At 42.1% G+C, this 19,266-nt stretch overlaps 2 protein-coding genes across 7 annotated transcripts in view; one reads left to right on the top strand and one right to left on the bottom strand.

Annotated features, from left to right (window-relative positions):
* TTC19 (tetratricopeptide repeat domain 19) overlaps positions 1-13,103 on the bottom strand; it is a 47,139-nt gene extending 34,036 nt beyond the window's left edge. For both annotated transcript variants that reach the window (XR_002796387.3, XM_023588014.2), the window contains exons 1-7: positions 12,797-13,103; positions 12,582-12,715; positions 10,754-10,864; positions 10,016-10,054; positions 8,806-8,862; positions 8,422-8,483; positions 4,907-5,001 (exon numbers count right to left, since the gene is read on the bottom strand). Coding sequence is in view for 1 of the 2 variants with exons in the window: in XM_023588014.2 (XP_023443782.2) it covers positions 4,907-5,001; positions 8,422-8,483; positions 8,806-8,862; positions 10,016-10,054; positions 10,754-10,864; positions 12,582-12,715; positions 12,797-13,088 (790 nt within the window). In the remaining variant the exon portion in view is untranslated. The remainder of the gene's footprint in view (positions 1-4,906; positions 5,002-8,421; positions 8,484-8,805; positions 8,863-10,015; positions 10,055-10,753; positions 10,865-12,581; positions 12,716-12,796) is intronic.
* The window catches only part of ZSWIM7 (zinc finger SWIM-type containing 7), a 28,484-nt gene continuing 22,296 nt past the window's right edge, over positions 13,079-19,266 (top strand). For all 5 annotated transcript variants that reach the window (XM_004446515.4, XM_023588125.3, XM_023588161.3 and 2 more), the window contains exons 1-3: positions 13,079-13,235; positions 15,948-15,969; positions 19,062-19,164. In XM_004446515.4, the coding sequence (XP_004446572.1) occupies positions 13,094-13,235; positions 15,948-15,969; positions 19,062-19,164 (267 nt within the window). In that variant the 5' untranslated portion in view covers positions 13,079-13,093. The remainder of the gene's footprint in view (positions 13,236-15,947; positions 15,970-19,061; positions 19,165-19,266) is intronic.

Here is a 19,266-nt window from a genome sequence, read left to right as displayed (position 1 = left end):
TTATATTTATACTATTAACCACAATTTATCAAGAAAATAAAGAAGCATCTAAGGGAATGCTGAAAACTTTGAGAGATGAAAAGCAGAGAGAAAAGTGCTAACTGACAAAGCAAATGAGGGAAAGGTGAAGACTGAATACTGACAGGCACACCTAGGAGTGTACCCTAGGACCTTTGTACCCTAGGACCCTAGAAAATCTGAGGAAGTGAAGAAAGCAGGTACTAAGGATAAAAGAAGGATATGTGGGGAAGTGGACGTGGCTCAACTGACAGAGCATCCGTCGACCATATGGAGGGTCCAGGGTTCGATTCCCAGGGCCTCCTGACCCATGTGGTGAGCTGGCCCAAGTGCAGTGCTGCCACGCATAAGGAGTGCTATGACACGCAGGGTGCCCCCATGTCAGGGTGCCTCACGTGCAACAAGTGCACCCCACAAGGAGAGCCGCCCTGCGTGAAAAAAGCGCAGCACCCCCAGGAGTGGCGCCACACACACGGAGAGCTAACACAAGATGATGCCACAAAAAAGAAAGGCAGTTTCCCAGTGCCGCAGGATAATGTAAGTGGATGCAGAAGAACAAACAGCAAATGGACACAGAGAGCAGACAACAGGGGAGAAAGGGAGAGAAATAAATAAAATCTTTTTATAAAAGGGATATGTGATATACACAAAAACAAAAACACATACACACACACAATAAAAGCTAATTAACTATTAACCCCAGAGAAAAAAGGCTGCATGTAAACAGTAATTACATATTACTTGACTAAGCAGCTAACACTATATATTCGTAATAATGTAAACACAATACAAAATTGTGCTAAATCTTCGCTTTCCCCTAACAGTACATGAGAAGACTCCTAAAAATCAAAAATCAAGAAATAGCAATTTTATATGTTATTTAGAAATATGAAGGTAAATACCAGAAGAAATTGGCTGAGTTGGAAATGACTGACTCTAAGAAGTGGGAATGGAAGTGAAGGAAGGATTGTGGCAAGGAAATGCTGTTTTTAAATTAAGTCTTGTAATACTATTTGACATTTATATTTTGGTTTATATAATTCAGCCCTTGTTCTATGCCTATATTTAATCTATGCATTGTAGAAAATTACCTTCCTCCAGTTTATAACATTTTCATTATAACTTGCCATTTTCACTTAATTTTTATGGACATTTCCTCAGTAATTACATATAAAACTACAAGATGGGAAACTAAATAACTACTCTAGGCCAAGTTTTTATGTGATAATCTGAAGTAACATACCCTTTGGATAGTTAGTCATGCCAATAAAAAGCAGAGGAATTTGATAATGGATTTGCTTTGTTGAAAACTGACTGGAAATCTATTTCTTCTCTAGAAAAAAATAAGATAAAAATAACATAACAGCTTTTGTTACAGGAGCCTGCACCAAATCTTGCTGCATATTTCTGTCCTTCTCTCCCATGTCTCAGCAAGCTCTGTTCTCTTCCCCCATTTCCCAGTAAATTCTTTTTATGGGCCTAACTAAACTGGTATGTTCTTAATTCTTTTATGTAACATAGCCAAGAGCCTAGAGGAATCCAGCACTTCCCTTGCTTCTTTTGGCAAGCCATTGCCCGGAGACAGAAAGGCGACTGGTGCTGCCTGACCCGACAGGAGACTGGGGAATGGGTGGCTCTTTCAGCACTCCAGCTGACTCCCCACTGGGGTGTCTTCTCAGAATTTGGGATGACCTGCCTACTGATGGTCAAAAAAGAAAGAGGCTAATCTTGCCCTGCACACCACGTGGCTGCAGTATGGCCAAAGGTGGGCTCTGTATAGGACCCTGAATTCCAGTTCAACATGTGTAAGAGTAGAGAACAAACAGATCCAAGGACCAGAGACGAAGTGGCCATGTCTCCTTAAGGGATGAGGAAATGAACTGAGACTAAAAGTTTCCTGGGGAAGCGGATATGGCTCAAGTGACTGGGCTCCCATCTACCATATGGGAGGTCCAGGGTTCATTTCCTGGGGCTTCCTGGCGAAGGCAAGCTGACCTGTGCAGCGAGCCGGCACATGCAGAATGCTGGCCCATGTGGAATACTGGCCCGCGCAGCTAGATGGCCTGAGTAGAGAGCTGGTGCAGCAAGATGATGCAACAAAAAGAGACACAGAGGAGAAACAAGGGACACAGCAGACCAGGGAGCTGAGGTGGTGCAAGAGATTGAGCACCTCTCTCCTACTCCAGAAGGTTCCAGGATTGGTTCCCAGTGTCACCTAAAGACAGACAAGCAGACACAGAAGAATGCACAGCAAATGGACACAGAGAGCAGACAATGGGGCGACAGGGGGTTATAAATAAATAAATCTTTAAAAAAAAATTTTTTTTTAAAGATTAATAGGTTCCTGACTACTACCACTACTAATAATAATGTAACACAGTTTGCTTTTTGCCTAACTAGTAAAACATAAATACGATGTTTATAATAGAAATTAGTTAGCTCTCTCCAACAAGAACCCCTTTGCCTAGGGAAAAAAAGGTAGTGTTTCCATATTACTAATTTTTTTTTTAATCTGATTACACAGATATATAGTATGACCCCTAATTTGTTTCATAAGACATAACAACAGCACAGGTAAACAAAAAGACCAGAAAGACACCAAAAAATAAACAGCAGCTCTTTTTAAGTAATATGATTATGGATGATTTTTATTTTTTTCTTAAGACTTTTCTAAATTTTCTTCAATGCATTTATATTTTGGGGTCAGAAAGATAACTTTATACTATTAAGAAAATGTCTATAGCCAACACTACAAATGAAAGATAAAAGATGGCAAGGGTATAGATAGCTCAGAAGTGACATACGTAACCACTAGACTTTTTACACCTTTTGCAAGTACCTGCAAAGCACTTCTACACTGCAATGAAACTGCATTTGCCTGCTGGTCTTTGTTAGGTCTTTCATTCTTTCACTCAGCAAATGTTACTGAGACTCCACTAGGTGCCAAGTACTGCTATAGGTCCCAGAGATTTAGCAGTGAACAAAGCAGATCAAGTCAAATACTATAAACACATGAACAAAACTATACATCTAATGGCAACACACACCTGCACACAACACCCACCCCTACTCTCAAGAGTCATGAAAAATGATTAGAGAGACACTAGGGAGGGAGAAGACTGCTTTAGTGAGTGAGGATAGGTCTTGCTGAGGCAGCAATGTCTGAGCAGAGACCTGAATGAAGAAAGGCAGCTAGCCAGGGAACGGTAGGCGAGAGCTCAGGGGATGGGAGAAAGCGGAAGACCAGGGTGGTGAGAGAGGAATGAAAGGAGAGCAGCAGGAGCTGATGCAGAAGTGGCAGGGGGAGCCAGATCACATGGGCCTCACAGGTCCACAAGGTATTCTGAATTGATCCAAAGGTGATGCAGTGACTGAGCTCTTGAAAGATCTGTTCAAGGAAGTGAAGGGAGGCACAAAAGCCTGTGAGGAGATTATGAAAGCAGTCTGGATGAGAAACCAAGATGAAGTAATACTGGCATGACATGGACACAGAGACCAATGGAAGATAATTCAGAGCCCAGAAATCAATCCACACATCTATAGCCAACTGATTTCAACAAGGTGCCAAGTCCACTCAATGGGGAAAGAAGAGTTTCTTTAACAAATGTTGCTGGGAAAAGTGGATTTCCATATACAGAAAGAATGAAGTTGGACCCCTACCTCACACCATATACAAAATTAACTTAAAATGGACACCTAAACGTAAGAGCTAAAACTATAAATCTCTAAGAAGAAAACACAGGTGTAAGGCTTCATGACCTTGGACTAGGCAACAGTTTCTTAGATTTGACACTGAAAGCCCAAAGAAAGAAAGAAAAAAATTAGGTAAATTGGACATCATCAAAATTTACAACTTTCATGTTTCAAATGATTGTATCAAGCACGTGAAAACACACCCTACAAAACAGAAGAAAATAGTTGCAAATCATAAATCTGATAGGGGTCTAATATCCAAAATGTGAAAAAAAGAGTTGAGTAAAGATCAAATCTGAAAATTCTCAATACTGTAAACCAAATCAAAGAAACCTGAAAGATGTGCAGTGGATTTGGCCAAATGGATAGGGCATCCGCCTACCAAATGGGAGGTCCAAGGTTCAAACCCAGGGCCTCCTGACCCATATAGTGAGCTGGCCCACACACAGTACTCATGCATGTAAAGAGTGCCCTGCCATGCAGGGGTGTCTCGATGTAGGGGAGCCCCACACGCAAGGACTACATCCCGAAAGGAGAGTCGCCCAGCGCGAAAAAAGTGCAGCCTGCCCATGAATGGCGCTGCACACAGGAAGAGCTGATGCAGCAAGATGACACAACAAGACACAGATTCCGGGTGCCATTGACAATACAAATGGACACAGAAGAACATACAACAAATGGACAGAGAGAGCAGAAAACTGGCCGGGAGGAGGGGAAGGGGAGAGAAATAAAAAATAAACCTTTAAAGAAAAAAAAAAAAGAAACCTGAATGAGCAAGAGCTTCCTGCCCATATAATTCTGTTCCTAGAATAATTCTTAGGTTCTCCCCTCATAGATGCAGGTGAACTGCAAAAACATGAGCTTCTTTCTTCTTTCTTAACTTAATGTACATCTAAGGCGAAAAGGTATCAAATTTTGACTAGTAGCTGAACTAAAGTTCTTCCCTTTCTGCTGCCCAATTTTCCAAGGTTATACTAATTAAAAGTTAAATAAATTATAAACATGCCAGCAAAGGGTTTTAAAAACCTCACAATGGTCAAGCTGTTTGAACAAAACATCTTATTCTAAACCCTCTGCTGAGACCTTCCGGATAACCTTCCCTCCCCCAGTTCCACCCCTTTCCCTTCCTTGCAGTGCAGCAGTGAAGCTCTTGGTGTAGAAAAAGCAATGTCCAAAAGAAGTCAGGTTTCCCTACCTGACATAAGGTCTTCTGCTAATTCCTTTTCTCTTTCAATTTTTTCCTCTAGAGTTGAAATGCAGAATTCATAGCCAGCAAGAGCAAATTCCTGTCTGTAAAGCAAAAATCAGCAATTGGCTGTTCACCTTTTCACAAACCACTCCTTCAACCTCATCTTTCTAGCTTGGATTTTAATCATTATCACTACAGGAAGTGTAAGATGGGAAGAGGGAATTTTTAAAAAGCCTTTCAGGGGTGTCCATCTACCATTAAAAAAAAAGTCATCCACTTAACGTAACTTAAGACAAAAAGCTAGAAACACTTATAATTTTAATAACTGACAAAACCAGTACTCTCATCATCTCCTACTATCTGACAAGGTAACCAGTAGTCTCATCATCTCTCACTAACTGTCTCAAGTCAGTCAGGTTCCCCATTTGTAAAAACCTAATACCTATCTAAAATAATACAACTAATATGAATTAAGGATTCCTTCTATGACCTCAAGTAGTTTCTAGAGAGGTTTATTAGCCTTATACTTCTTCCAAACTCTTTTTTTTTTTTTTTTTTTACAGAAATGGATCTCCTAACAAAGGCCCCAGAAGGCATTTAGCCCAACTCTGGAGACTTGGACCCTCAGTCAACTGGAGAGGACCCCCAAGCATGCAGACTGAATCTGGACAGAGGAAATGCCAACTGCTCAATGACATCTCTATAAAGAGACATTGAGAAGCATGACAGAAAGTCCTTCTCCATCCAGAAGCTCAGCTTTGGTTCCTGCTCTTCCATTTTTGCTCTTATATCTTACTAAAAGCAGTACTACAGGGAAGAGGATGTGGCTCAACCGACTGGGCTCCCATCTACCATATGGGAGGCCCTGAGTTCACTTCCCAGCGCCTCCTTGTGAAGGTAACCTGGCCCGCGCCCTCAGAGAGCTGGCACAGCAAGATGATGCAACAAAAAGAGAAAAGCAGACACAGAAGAAAGCACAGAGCAGACAGAGAGCAGACAGCAAGCAAGCGGCAAGAGGGCGGGATAAATAAATAAAATAAATCTTTAAGAAAAAAAAAAGCAGCACTATAAAGCTCAGCTCCTCTCCTCCAGTGCTTTGCCAGGGAAGAACTGACCGATGGCCCACTGTTCTACTGGGGCTGTTAGAAGGAGAGGAGAGATTGCCTTCCTTTCCCAGACCCAATCCTGTCCACCCAGAATGTGAAGCTGGGGCAGGCTGCCCAAGATGCACCTAGGCAGAGCAAGATGTCTCTAAACAACTCTGTCCAACTAAAACCAGCCTTTCTAAGCCTCAAGATCTGGTCATGTCTTTTCAGGTCTCATACGTCTCTTAATAAGACAAAATTTAAAAATAAACTCTTTTGACTATAGTACAGAGTAACTTAGACATTGTCAGTAGCTACTACACAAGTTTCCACCTCCACAAAACTAACTCTGCATTTATCTTACTCTCCAGTGTGACGTTTTGAGCATATTCTTACTCTAGGAATTCATACCCTATCAACATCTATTCCTGTATGGTACTCCTCCAAGGGAGACAGATCCCAGCTACAGCTAGGGGCTTGAAATCAAAGGCCTCGGAAGCTTCGGCCTACCAAATATGCAACCAAAATGAAGAGAGAATAAGTAGGTTCTGGTGAGCAGGGCAGCAGAACCACGCCAGGGCCTCTGGCTTGATGTGACTCTACAGCGCGGGGCTAATGTCACTCCACTGCTGTGGCATCCGACTTCTACAACAACTAAAAACCCTAGGGTTTCTCAGTGACTTAGAACCTTTGGATTGTTCCTATGCCAGTGGAGCCCTAAAACCCAGCAGTTGCAGCCAATTCCTACTCCCCAGTTCTTCAGGCCTGCCCTGGACAACTAGCAAATCAATGATGATGGACCAGCCTCAGCCCAAAAGCAAGGAGTATCTTCAACTGCAAGCAAAGCAATTCCATACCTCTGCCCTGTAATACCATTTCCCTTCCTAGCCTGAAGCAGTCAGAGCAGACATCATCATCCCAAATCCCTCAAGACTGATGAACAAAAATAAGGGGAGGGAAGCAGATGTGGCTCAAGTGGTTGAGCACCTGCTTCCCACATGGGAGGTCCTGGATTCAGTTTCCAATGCCTCCTAAAAACAAAGACAAACAAGTAAACAGACAAGAGGGCAGGCTCAGGTGAGCGAATGTGGCTCAGTGGTTGAGCGCCAGCTTCCCACAGATGATGTCCTGCATTCAATCCCTGGCTCCGGAATGGGGGACAGGTGGGGTAGGCCTGTAACTACTGACCAAAGCAGATTTGTTACTGTAGTTACCTTCTGTTAACGGAGTAACTTATAACATTAATATAAAAACTAAATTTTAAAATATAAAAAAGGCATAAATTGTATTATAAATTCTCAGAATCTTTGTTTTTCATCTAAAAATGGCAGATACAGACTAAATTCAATGCTGCTCACTCCTATGTGGAAATTTCCTAAGGAATCTATTACATAGTTTTATAGGCCTCTAGTGCAGTATTTCTCAAAGTATAATACTATGAGTTGTTTGTGGGATGAATTTAAATTATAACAAGATGAAATTATTTTAATAATTTCCTATTATGAAAATAAATATTAGAAAAACATTTTGCCATTTCAGTTGTCATTAAATTATTCTTTCACATATTTACATTTAACATTATTTATGTTTTTAAGAGTATATAAAAATATTAAGTATATTATACTGCAAGTGGGAATAAAGTCAAAACAAAAATAAATAAATAAAGGAAAAGGTAATCTGTGGTTTCTCCCTAAATTCATCCCACAATACAACTCTCTAGAAGCTTCTTCTTAGAGCTCCACCTAAAGAGACTGAAAGGCACAGGGCCTAATTAGTGTTCCTGACCCTTGGCGTGCATCCAAACTGTTTTCCAAAGCCTTCCCATGGAGCTGGCCGACTTTTTTATTAGAACTTACATGCATCTGGTATTTTAAAATTAGCACCTATTTCCTGTCCTACTTATTCAAAGGCCTCCCTTCTACTTCAATATTTCTGTATCCTAAAACTTAGCTACCTAATCATCTCTACATGCTTTAAAAACACTCTTTACTGAACTAGCCACTGAGAAATTCCCATAGCAACTGTCGCGCCATTTAACTTTGTACCTAAACTTTTCCTGGTTTACTGACACTCATATAAGCACAATGGTTTCTTCAAAGCACATTATCCTAGAGACTGTTACACTGCTCCCTCCTCTTCTTGGAAGAGCTAAGTGTAAGTTCTCATAACTTCCTTTCCCAGTTCAGAAAAGTGATTAGCTTTGTTGTACTCCAGCCAGAGTGGACGGCTATGTGCCTCACTCACCAGGAGAATGGAAAACACAGGTAAAAACTGGAAACACCTCAGGATTTTAAAGTTGAGGGAGGGACTACTTTGAGTGTGACATCCAATTTTTTAGTAGGTAAGTGAAAGTTCTAACATCCTAGGGGAGAAGTTTTTCTGTCTACAACCCTACTCCCTAGTGGCTGCCATGCCTAAGATTCAACCTACACTTACCTATTCTGAGCCGCATAAATACTGGCCAGCTTTAGGGAGATTTCAATGATTGCATTGTCCTCCTGTTGAGAGAAAAAGAAATAAAGGAAATTCATGACAAGTAAAATTTCCTAATGGAATATTTCGGGTCAACTCGGCACTGACTTTGGCCTCAAAGCTATAGTCTTTATTCTTTCAGAGTAATTAGCCAACATATATGTCTTAGTTCAACATGCTTTTGCATTAGTAAAAGACTGGTACTTTTTATACAGGTCCCAGGGAGGGAAAATCTACTTTTTTTGGCCAAAGCACATGGTGGGAAGTGGGTGGGAGGGTAAAGGTCAGGAAGCAAGAATATTTGGAAAACTGCTTCAGCTGGGGGCCAATTCTAGACAACATCCTTACCTGCTTCATGCCCCCTCCAAGCAGGTAACTCATTGTTGCTTTAAAAAGTTTTTCTGCCTAAAAGCATAAGAAAAAGATTTTTCTTACTCCTGGGACCCCACTATCTATATGACCCTAGATTCTAAGTACCAATCTGATGCATCATGCCCTGTAAAACACACACACACATACACACTCATACATATATGCACACTAGTCATATACACACAAAGAAAAGTAACCTTGTAATGGGACCAAAGACAAAGTATCAGGTTCCTACAATCTGTGCACCTCACACTACTCTGAGACAGAACCAACTTCAGAGACTAAATTCTTATCCATATCTACTATGGCAGAGACTGCAAACTGACCCCTAATATTCACTCTTCTCTCTTTCTTTTCAGTTAAAGAATTCTCTCAGTCTTTTTTGTTTTTGGCCAAGCTTCTATTATAATTAGGAGTGGCTATATGATGAAGTCTGAGCCAATAGAGGAAGGCAGAAGAAATGTAAGTATTCTTCAATCATATCTTAGAAACAAGCTGGTTGCTTTCCATCCTTTCTTCCTCCCTTCCTCAAGGCTGGAGTTGAGCCAGCTCACCAAAGCAAATGCAGATGTATCTTAGAAGGAACCCAGGCTTCTGGACTACTTCATGGAGCAGAGGGATCTACCTGCCATTAGTCATCAGCCCACCTCCACACTGATGCTTGAAAGAAATCACTCCTCTATCTTGTTTGAGTCATTATATTTTGGGGTCTCTTTGTTACACCAGCTTAGCCTATACCCTTACTGATTAAGTTCCCTTGAGACTAGTCCTTCACAAACTCAAGATTATTACAAAGTGGGGAACGGACTTTGGCCCAGTGGTTAGGGCGTCCGTCTACCATATGGGAGGTCCGCGGTTCAAACCCCGGGCCTCCTTGACCTGTGTGGAGCTGGCCATGCGCAGTGCTGATGCGCGCAAGGAGTGCCGTGCCACGCAAGGGTGTCCCCCGCGTGGGGGAGCCCCACGCGCAAGGAGTGCGCCCGTGAGGAAAGCCGCCCAGCGTGAAAAGAAAGTGCAGCCTGCCCAGGAATGGCGCCGCTGACGACAACAGAAGCGGACAAAGAAACAAGACGCAGCGAATGGACACCAAGAACAGACAACCAGGGGAGGGGGGGAAATTAAACAAATAAATAAATCTTAAAAAAAAAAAAAAAAAAAAAAGATTATTACAAAGTTATTTACTTACATTTTCAAGCTGACCCCGCATAAATGCTAAATTGGCCATCTGAAAAAAAAATAACAATTTTTTTTTTCAGTTTAGAGCACCAATTTAGGTCCTGTCATCACCAAAGAAACAAATGTTAACAATATTTGTTACTTTTTGTTCTGGTATGGAGACTTCTTAAAAGTGACACCCATTGGAAAGCGGATTTGGCCCACCTGACAGAGCATCCACCTACCACGTGGGAGGTTCAGTGTTCAAACCCAGGGCCCCAACCCGTGTGGAGCTGGCCCACATACAGTGCTGATGTGCGCCAGGAGTGCCGTGCCATGCAGGGGCGTCCCCCGCATAGGGGAGCCCCACACGCAAGGAGTGCGTCCCTCAAAGAGAGCCACCCCACATGAAAAAAGTGCAGCCTGCCCAGGACTGGTGCCGCACACACGGACAGCTGACTCAGCAAAATGATGCAACAAAAAAGAGACGCAATTTCCCAGTGCCGCTGACAAGAATACAAGCGGACACAGAAGAACACACAGCAAATAGGCACAGAGAGCAGACAACTGGCGGGGGTGGGGGGAAGGGGAGAAAAACAAATAAATCTTTTTTTTTTTTTTTAAAGTGGTACCCAAAGATAATAAAAATCGAAACCAAAAAAAATCTAGTTGGGAAAAAAAAAAGAAAGCGTTAAGACATCCTGAAGGCCAGGAATATAAATAAGAAGTACTAACAACCCCAGTGGCTCAGACTGGTTAGAAGAGTTACCAAATCGTAAGTATAGGTGATGGCTGCCTTGTTATTGCTCTGATAGGCAAGACGAAGAGCGTCATGCAAAATCTGCTCAGCCTCTTCAGGCTCATCTTTCATGATGCTCAACTGAAAAAAAGAAAAAATAACAGAAAATTAAAAATAAAGAAAGTGGACTCGTGCTACCAGACAGATGTGCACTTACTGCCAAATCATCTCAATGCAGAGGGCAGCCACTCATTCACTCAAGTACTGACTTTCTACTATGCACCAAGAGTATAGTCTATAAAGGGCAGCTACTCACTCTCTCATCAAGTATTGACTGAAGTCCTACTATGCACCAAGCACTGTCTACAGTGGTGGTACTGAAGTCAGTCTTCCTTACAGCTAGGCATGGCCCTATGACAAAGTTTTGGCCAAGAAGTACAAGCAGAGGCGGTGCAATTTTGAAATTGTATCTGCTTGCCCTCTCTCCTTTTTCCCTTCCTGCAGGCTGGAGGTGAGACTGCAGGACAAGTAAGCATAAATACAACTAAAAAGAGCTATGAAGAAGAGTAATGGAAAGTAGTGGTAAAGCATTTCCTCTAAATGGAAAAGTTAAGGAAGCTTTTCCATGAAAGTGACTGCTCAACTGAGGTAAGACGGATGAGAATGAGCCAACCAACTGGGGGAGTGGGGGGAGAATGTCCCCAACAGGATAGGGAATAAGTGAAGGCCCTACAGGGTGAAGCAGTTGGTTCTTCAGAACAGCAAGATGGATGTGAATTGGGGACAGTGAATGATATTATCATAAATGTAGTGGGAAGTAAAAACTTTTTATACAAAGAGGTGATATGATCTGATTTACTTTTTTTTTTAACCACTGGCTGCTGGGTGGAGAATTGATTCTAGAGAACAGGAGGGGGAAGAGGAGACAGTGCAAGATGAACGTTTGCACTGGGGTGAGAGCAGGGAGACAGAGAAAAGGGGGCAGGGTTGAGAAGTATTTTGGAAATGGCAGCTGCAGGATTTGATGCTGGCATGAAAGTGTATTGGGAACAGTGGTCAAGAACCATAAGTTTTGCTCTTGTTGTTTAGGTACCGGGGCAAGGATTGAATCCAGAAGCTCATATGTGGGAAGCAGGTGCTCAACTACTTGAGCTGCATCCACTCCCCAGGGCCACAAGTTTTAAGAATGACTTTGAGATTTCTAGGCTGTGGAGCAGAATAGATAATAGTAAAGAGGAAATGTGAATGACTGGGTTGGGGAAGCATTTAAGATGGAGAGTTTAGTTATAGGCATGTGAAGTCTGAGAAGTACTCGTGCCTCAAATTAATGGAGATATCATGTAAGTAGCACACTGCAGTCAGGAAATGTAAATCTGGAAGTTGCTGGCATGAAGTATTTAGCCCAAAGGAAGAGAGAAGATAACCTAGGAAGAAAAAAAAATAGAAAAGGATGTGGAGAAAAGAGTTCAGAAAGAAGAAAACCAAAACGCACAGACAGCACTGAACTGCCATTTTCAGGATGCTACGGAGGTGCAAAATTCTTTATTTTGTTTTACGAGTTAACTGATAAAACAGTCACTACAAAACACTTCCGATATTCTGTCTCGCTATAAAGAGAGCGGTGCCTGTGGTGCAATCTCCATTCGCACCTGAGACTGCTGAGACTGCAGCAGTTTCCCTGCAAGCTTCGGCGTCTGACAAGGCTGGGGGGATTCCACCCCACCCCGATGAGCCATCAGTTCTGGGCCTTACTCGCGGAGCTTCCATCTACCCTTCGCTAAGTTGGAAGAGTCAAGGCCGGCGGGCCGCGGCTCCGCAAGGCTACCGCGCGGGCCCGTCCGGCCCGGAGCCTCCTCACCTTGGCTCGCTTCAGCAAGTGCACGATCTCGGCCTCGGCCTCGTCCGCCGCGGCCTGGGCGGCGGCCCCGCCGGCTCCCTGCCGCTGCTCCTCCTCCTCCTCCGTCGCGGCGGGCCTCGAGAACCAGGCGAGAGCTGCGGGAAGGGCTCCGAGGTCACCCGGCCCCGCCCGCGCCGCGACCCCCGCCCCGCCCCCGCCCGGCCCGTGCCGCTCACCTGCCAGCAGAGGCAGCAGGCCCGGGCCGCGGGGCGCGCCTCGGGACGGCGGCGCCTGCACCGCCAGCCGCGGGGCTCCTGGGGGGTGCGCCGGGCGGCTCCGCCACCGCCGCCCCGCGGCCCGCAGGAGGCCCCGGCCCAGGCCCCGGCCCAGCAGCAGGTGCATGCTCCCGCCGCGTCCTCGGCGCACTGCAGGCGGGGTCGGGTCCCCGGGACGCCGCGTCCCCAGCGCCAAGCGCGCGTCAGACGGGTCGCGCCGTGACGTCAAGAGCGCCGTCGTGGCCGGCCGCATGCGCGATGACGCACGCCTACGTCATTCTGCCTCGCCGCATCTCCGCTGGCGCTGCGTTGGCGGCCGGGTCGGCCATGGCCGTGCTGCCGGCGGTCGTGGAGGAGCTCCTGAGCGAGATGGCCGCGGCGGTGCGGGACAGCGCGCGAAGTATGGGCATCGCCCGGCGGGCAGGCGAGGCCGGCGCTCGGCCTGCGGGGCGCTGGGCTCAGGGCTCCGTGGTCACGCGCCTCGCCTCGGCCTTCCCGCCGCTGTTTCCCCCGTGGTGCTATCTGTAAACCCCCGGTTCGTTCTGGGGTAAAAAAAAAAAAAAAAAAAAAAAGGAATTTGGGCGAGTAAAACTCAAATCTATTCACAAATATTTACGGACTAGCGAGGTAGGTAGTTGGGGCCCCTCCGGCAAAACTCAGGGACTGGAAGGCTGAGAGCCGCCGGGACTTGAGTGAGAACGGCCTCTTCCCGACCAATTCTGGTTTTAAATTTAAAATTAATACTCATCCACTTCGTTACAAAAAATAAGTGCTTTCAGGCCACAGAACCCAAATGCATACCCAGCGCTATGAACGCATACTAACTCTGAGCTTCTGGAATAAATCTGCTGAATATTGTCAAAGTATCTTTTTTTTTTTTTCTTTTAACGAGCAGAGAAGGCTCTGGGACTATGCTTACCAAAATCCTAAGAGATGACTTCCAGATGTGTTCACAGCATGCTAGTATAAAAAGATATTTCTAATCAAAATGCCTTGGCTAATTAAAAGTAAAAATGGCCATTTTATAAATTATAGAATTGCCATTGCTTATTCATTCCGATGGCTTTTATTTTAAAAGTATGGCACTTTGAAAGGGTTTGTCACGAGTTACCTTCAGTTTTTAAAGGATAAAAGTCAGTCAACTTTTGTTTTCTCCATACAGTCAAAACTAACACAGACAAGTGTATATATGTTTAAAAGATGAGGCCAGGCAAGTGTTCAGACTTAATTCTGATTCCAGAACGGGTGAGGAAAAAAAACAGCCTGTTGTCAGCTTAGTGGTTCTGGGGCTTTTAGATATGAGGGTGGTTTGATATCACTTTACATAAGCCAGAGCTAGGCTCCGGGTCCTAATGGATTAATCATTCACTGACAGTCTTGATGGCTCAAGCCGAGTCACTCTGCCATTCATTCACGTTTCTTTTCAGCAAAACAGTTTTTGCTATTTCAGAGTCCATATTCTAGATAAACAAGCACCTTCCTAACCCTCATGCCTCAGTGGCAGGTTTTTTTAGATCAAGATTCTAGTAGCTTCCTAAAGAAGAGTGCATGACATACACTTTTTGAGACCTTGCATATCTGAAAAAGTCTTTTATCAACAATTGATAGTTAGGCTTGGTATGGAATTGTATGTTGGAAATATTTCTTCAGACATCTGAAAGCATTATTCTCCTACTTCTAGATTCTAGTGTTGCTTTTGAGAAATCTGAAGCCATTTTGGCTCCTGATTTTTGTATGTGATCTGCATTTTCTTTGGAAGTTTAAACGATTTCTTTGTACCAAGTATTCTCACTCTTCATGATAATGTTCATTAGTATGAGGTTGTGTTAGTTTGGTTGTCATGCCAGTGTGTGGGCATTATCTCAGCCCTGTCAAGCTAGAAATTTATGTCCTACAATTCTGGTAATTTTTCTTGAATTATTTCATTGACGAATGCCCTCCTGCTGTTTTCTGTTCTTTCTGGCATTCCTGGTATTCAGTTACTGGATGTCCTCTTTTGACCCTCTGATTTACTTACCATTGTTCCTTTTTTATTTTTCTACTTTTGGAACATTTCTTTAACTTTATCTTCCAGGTTTTCTGTTGAATTTTTTGTTTCTGCTATGATTTTAAATCTACAGTTCTTTTTCCCCCAAAGTTTCCTGTTTTTATTATATCTTGTTCCTGTTTCATGGTTGCATTGACTTCTTTTCCTTCTGTTGATGTTAATAATAGCTGTTTGAAATTTTCTTCTTTGCAGTTTTCCCCCTAGCTTTCTTCTGTTTGTTTTGTTCTTTATCCTTTTCCCCTTTGATGTCTGGGAATCACTGGTTGTCTGATCATGTTAGAAGAAAGACTAAAATATGCATTGGTAGCTCTGAATTGGGTGGATGGACCTTATGTTATGGAGTATGAACTTCACCACAGTTGATCCCTCTAGGCTCTTTTACTTGGGAAACCATTCCTCTTGGACCAGTCAGATTCCCCAGGGAAAATTCTAACATTCTGCCTAGAGGGTGAAGGCCTGATTGCCTGTGTTACAGGAGCCATGTTGGGGGGAGGGAGAGCCGGAGGGCCCCCCGTTTTCAATATGATACCTCATCTGTGAGATGGCTTATGTTTTAATCACCAGAAAATAAACAGTCTATTGCCAGAAGGAGGGAGGGAGACAGGAGTATGGTGGCTTCTTAAACTTACTTTGACAGAGACTTCCTTATTTTAGCACCCTTGCTTCATCCCCACTTCCAGAGCTATCTGGAGCCACCAATTTCTGAGGTTTTTAGAGTAGAGGGGTAGGGGTGGTAGAGGATTCTGGAGTATAAATCAGGTGGGTTCTTGGTGCTCCCTGTTGCTAGCTTAGAATTCCATTTTCTCATCTCTGGTAAATTATTTTCCACCCTTCATTCAGCTTCCAGCATGTCTTTGCTATTGTTTCCTCTTCATCCCTTCTCACCCTTGGAAGTTTATGCCTTTAAAAAATCCTTTTATTATTTTAGTGGAGTTTGGGGAAGGAGTGAAATGTAGATGCATAGGTTCAATTCACCATCTTTTTCGATTGTAGTCCCTTGAAGATTTATATGTCTATGGTCATTGGTTTAACATGGTTAACTTTTTTCTCATTCTTGTTTTGCAGTTCCTGATGAGCTGCTATTATCGTAAGTATATATTCTGTTGTATTTGGTTTTTCCTTTTAACCATTAATGTGTTTTAAGAGCTAAATCCTTTCAACAGCTACTCTTGATTTTTTTTAAATATTCTTATTAAACTAGGAACAATACTTTTTTGACGCAGTTGTTAAAAATCTCAAGTGTGAACAGCCAACACTTTCTGGCAGTACCAGGATTCTCATACTGTTCTATTTGCAACTCTTATTTAACATTGTTCTAGAAGCTGTAGCTAATACACTAGACACATGAAAAAGAAATCTGAAGTATACCTCTTTGCAAGGAAAGATAGCTAATATTTGCAGATGATATAATTCTTACTAAAAGTTCAAGAGACTACAGTAGTGACCAGGTGTAAAAAATATATAGAAATTAATAGTCATTTTTCTTCATGCCACAAAGTTAAAAAATGTAATTGCATTCTCAATAGCAAAAAAAAAGAAAGGAAAGCTACCTTGGAATAAGTACCATTTAATTGCATATATACACTTATACTTAAAGTCCAGAAGGAGCTACACCAACATACTAGTTGTTATTTTAGGGCAGTTCTTAACCTTTTTTGTTCCATGGACCCATTTGCCACCACAGACCCCTTACTAAGTCCACACTAAACTGTGTATTATTTAATAAGCATATCACACCTGCACCAAAATGTCCCCACAGGAATGATGTTTTTTTTTTAATTTCAGTTCAAGCCCCCAGACTCTTGGTTAAGAACCCCTTTCTTAAGGAGAAGAAAGGAGAGAGGTAGAATATAGGAGAGGGCTTTAACCTTTTCTCTATTTCTTACAAAATTTTACAAGGATTATGTATTAGAAAAAAATAGATGACTAGTTTCAAAACAAAGAAAATGCACAAAAAATAAAGTGATATAAATGACCAAAAACATTGGGGGAAAAAAAGATAACTTTTCATCTATAAAACTGGCAACAATAGGAAAGATAATTCCAAATGTTGGCAAGAATTTGGGGAAAGAACTGATACTCTGCTGGTAGGAGTATAAACTGGAAGGTTAGCTAGCAGCAGGTACACATATTCTTTGACCCAGAAATTCCATTTATAAGAATGTGTCCCAGGAATCACAGGCAACTGTCATTTGTAGTGAGCATATTCTTCAGAGTATTGTTTATGGTAGCAAAACAAAACCTGGAAATAATCTATCCAGAAATAGAGTTTGGGGAAAATAAACTGTGGTTCACCTTTACAGTGGAATTCTTTGTAGCTGTTAAAGATGATTTAGAAAGCTAATGCATTCAAAAGATATTCACAGTATGTTACAAAGTAGACAGAGCATGTAAACTAACTGATTATTTCTGAGCTATCACCAAATTTTCTTTATTTTTCTTTGTCCAAATTTTCTTAGTCCTGTTTTTCTTAGTCTAAATTTTTTAGGCTCTACATGAAAAAAAAATTCAAAAAAGTTCTTTCCTATTCCCCAATAGTATGTTGTATATGAGACTAGTTTGTTGGAAAATGAAGTTGAATTTTTTTATTTTGAAGCCTTAGTAAAACACATACTGTGTTTTAGTTTCTTCGCTACTAAAACAAATACCACACAGTGGGTTGGCTTTAACAATAGGAATTTATTGGCTCAGGGTTTCAGAGGCCAGAAGGCTTGCTTCCTCCCAGGTCAGGTAGGTATCTTCTGGCAGATCAGCTTTCTCTGGAGTTCCTTCGCTTTTCCAGCCAACGGCAATGCATATAGCGGCATCTTCTTTCTCTCCTGGGTTCTGTAGACTAGCAATTCCTGGATGTTCCCAGGGGCTTCTCTCTCTGTCTTTCATTCTGTTTATAGAGGATACCAGTCATCTGGATTAAGGCCCAGCCTGTTTCACCTGGACCACACCTTAACTGATGTAACATCTTGGAGAGCTCTTATTTACAAATGGCTCCCCACCAACCAGAATGTGGGCCAAGACCACAAACACTGGGGTGCACAACACACCCCACCACATACAGGAAAAAGACATGTTTTTTTGAAAATAAAGAAAAACATAAAAGGCATCAATAATCATACCACCCAGTGAAAATCATTATTAATATTTTGGGTCGTGTTCCCTTTTTTATAATTAAACTTTTTGTTTTGAGGTAATTGTAGTTTTTAAAACAATTTCTTAACTGGATTGAGAATTTCTAAATATATGATTTCATGCCCAACTCTATCACCTAACACTTTATAAGAATTTTAACACATATCAAATTTTTTTCTCATAGTTCATTTAGCAGGTGGACAACCTTATTACATAGCCAAAAAGTATAAATTTAATACCCATCAGATGATCATACATTTAAAAGTCAGACAATACTGGTTGATGAGGACATGGAGAAAATAAAACTCATACAGTGCCAATGGGAGTGTACAGTGGTAGTGATAACAGCCATTTTGGAAAGCCATTTGGCAACACCTGGTTAAGTAGAAACACCTATTAAAGTTGAAAAATGCACATATTCTAAGACCCAGCAATTCTACTTTCAGTTCTCTAAGAAGAATTTTCACGTATGTGCACCAAGGGATGTGTACAGGGTTAATTGAGTATTGTTTAGAATAGTGTAAAATGGAAACAATCAGAATGCCCATCAATAGGGTACTAAATAAAATGTAGTACAAACATAAAATGGAATTTTATTTAGCAATTAAATAAAAAGACGCATGTCAACAAGCATCATCTTAAAAAAATACATTGGAAAAATCAAATTGCAAAAAAAGATACCTACTACACACCTTTTGTGTTTTTAAACTGAAAACAATATATATACAAATACATATACAGATACACATGTACGCTGTAAAATATAAAAACATTAACAGGAAGGAAACCAACAAATGCACGATAGTGGTTGCTTTAGTGTTGAAGGGAGGGTGGGAAGAAGTATAAAGTGGGTTTTATCTGTAATAGTTTACTCCTAAAGAAATGAATAAGATATTAATATTCAAAGAGATGAAAACTGGAGTTTTTGCTATATTATTGATCATCAGGTTTTCAAAACTAAGGTTTTTTAAAATGCAGAGGACAGTGATTCTTTGAGTCAAGTTAGTGGTGTGACTGAGAGGCCATCTAATCTAAAGCCTTTCTGTTTCCCAGGCTGAAGTTTGTCTTTGGGTCATCAGCCATCCAGGCCTTGGACCTCGTCGATCGACAGTCCATTACCTTAATCTCATCTCCAAGTGGGAGGCGTGTCTACCAGGTAGACGTGGAGAGGTGGGATGATCTCAACAGAAACCCTAGGACAGGGGTTCTTAACCTCTTTTGTTCCATGGACCCCTTGGCCAGTCAGGTGCAAGTCATG

Source organism: Dasypus novemcinctus, chromosome 21 (assembly GCF_030445035.2).
Source record: "Dasypus novemcinctus isolate mDasNov1 chromosome 21, mDasNov1.1.hap2, whole genome shotgun sequence".
NCBI classification, from domain to species: Eukaryota; Metazoa; Chordata; class Mammalia; order Cingulata; family Dasypodidae; genus Dasypus; species Dasypus novemcinctus.
This window is presented reverse-complemented; position numbering and strand designations above follow the sequence as displayed.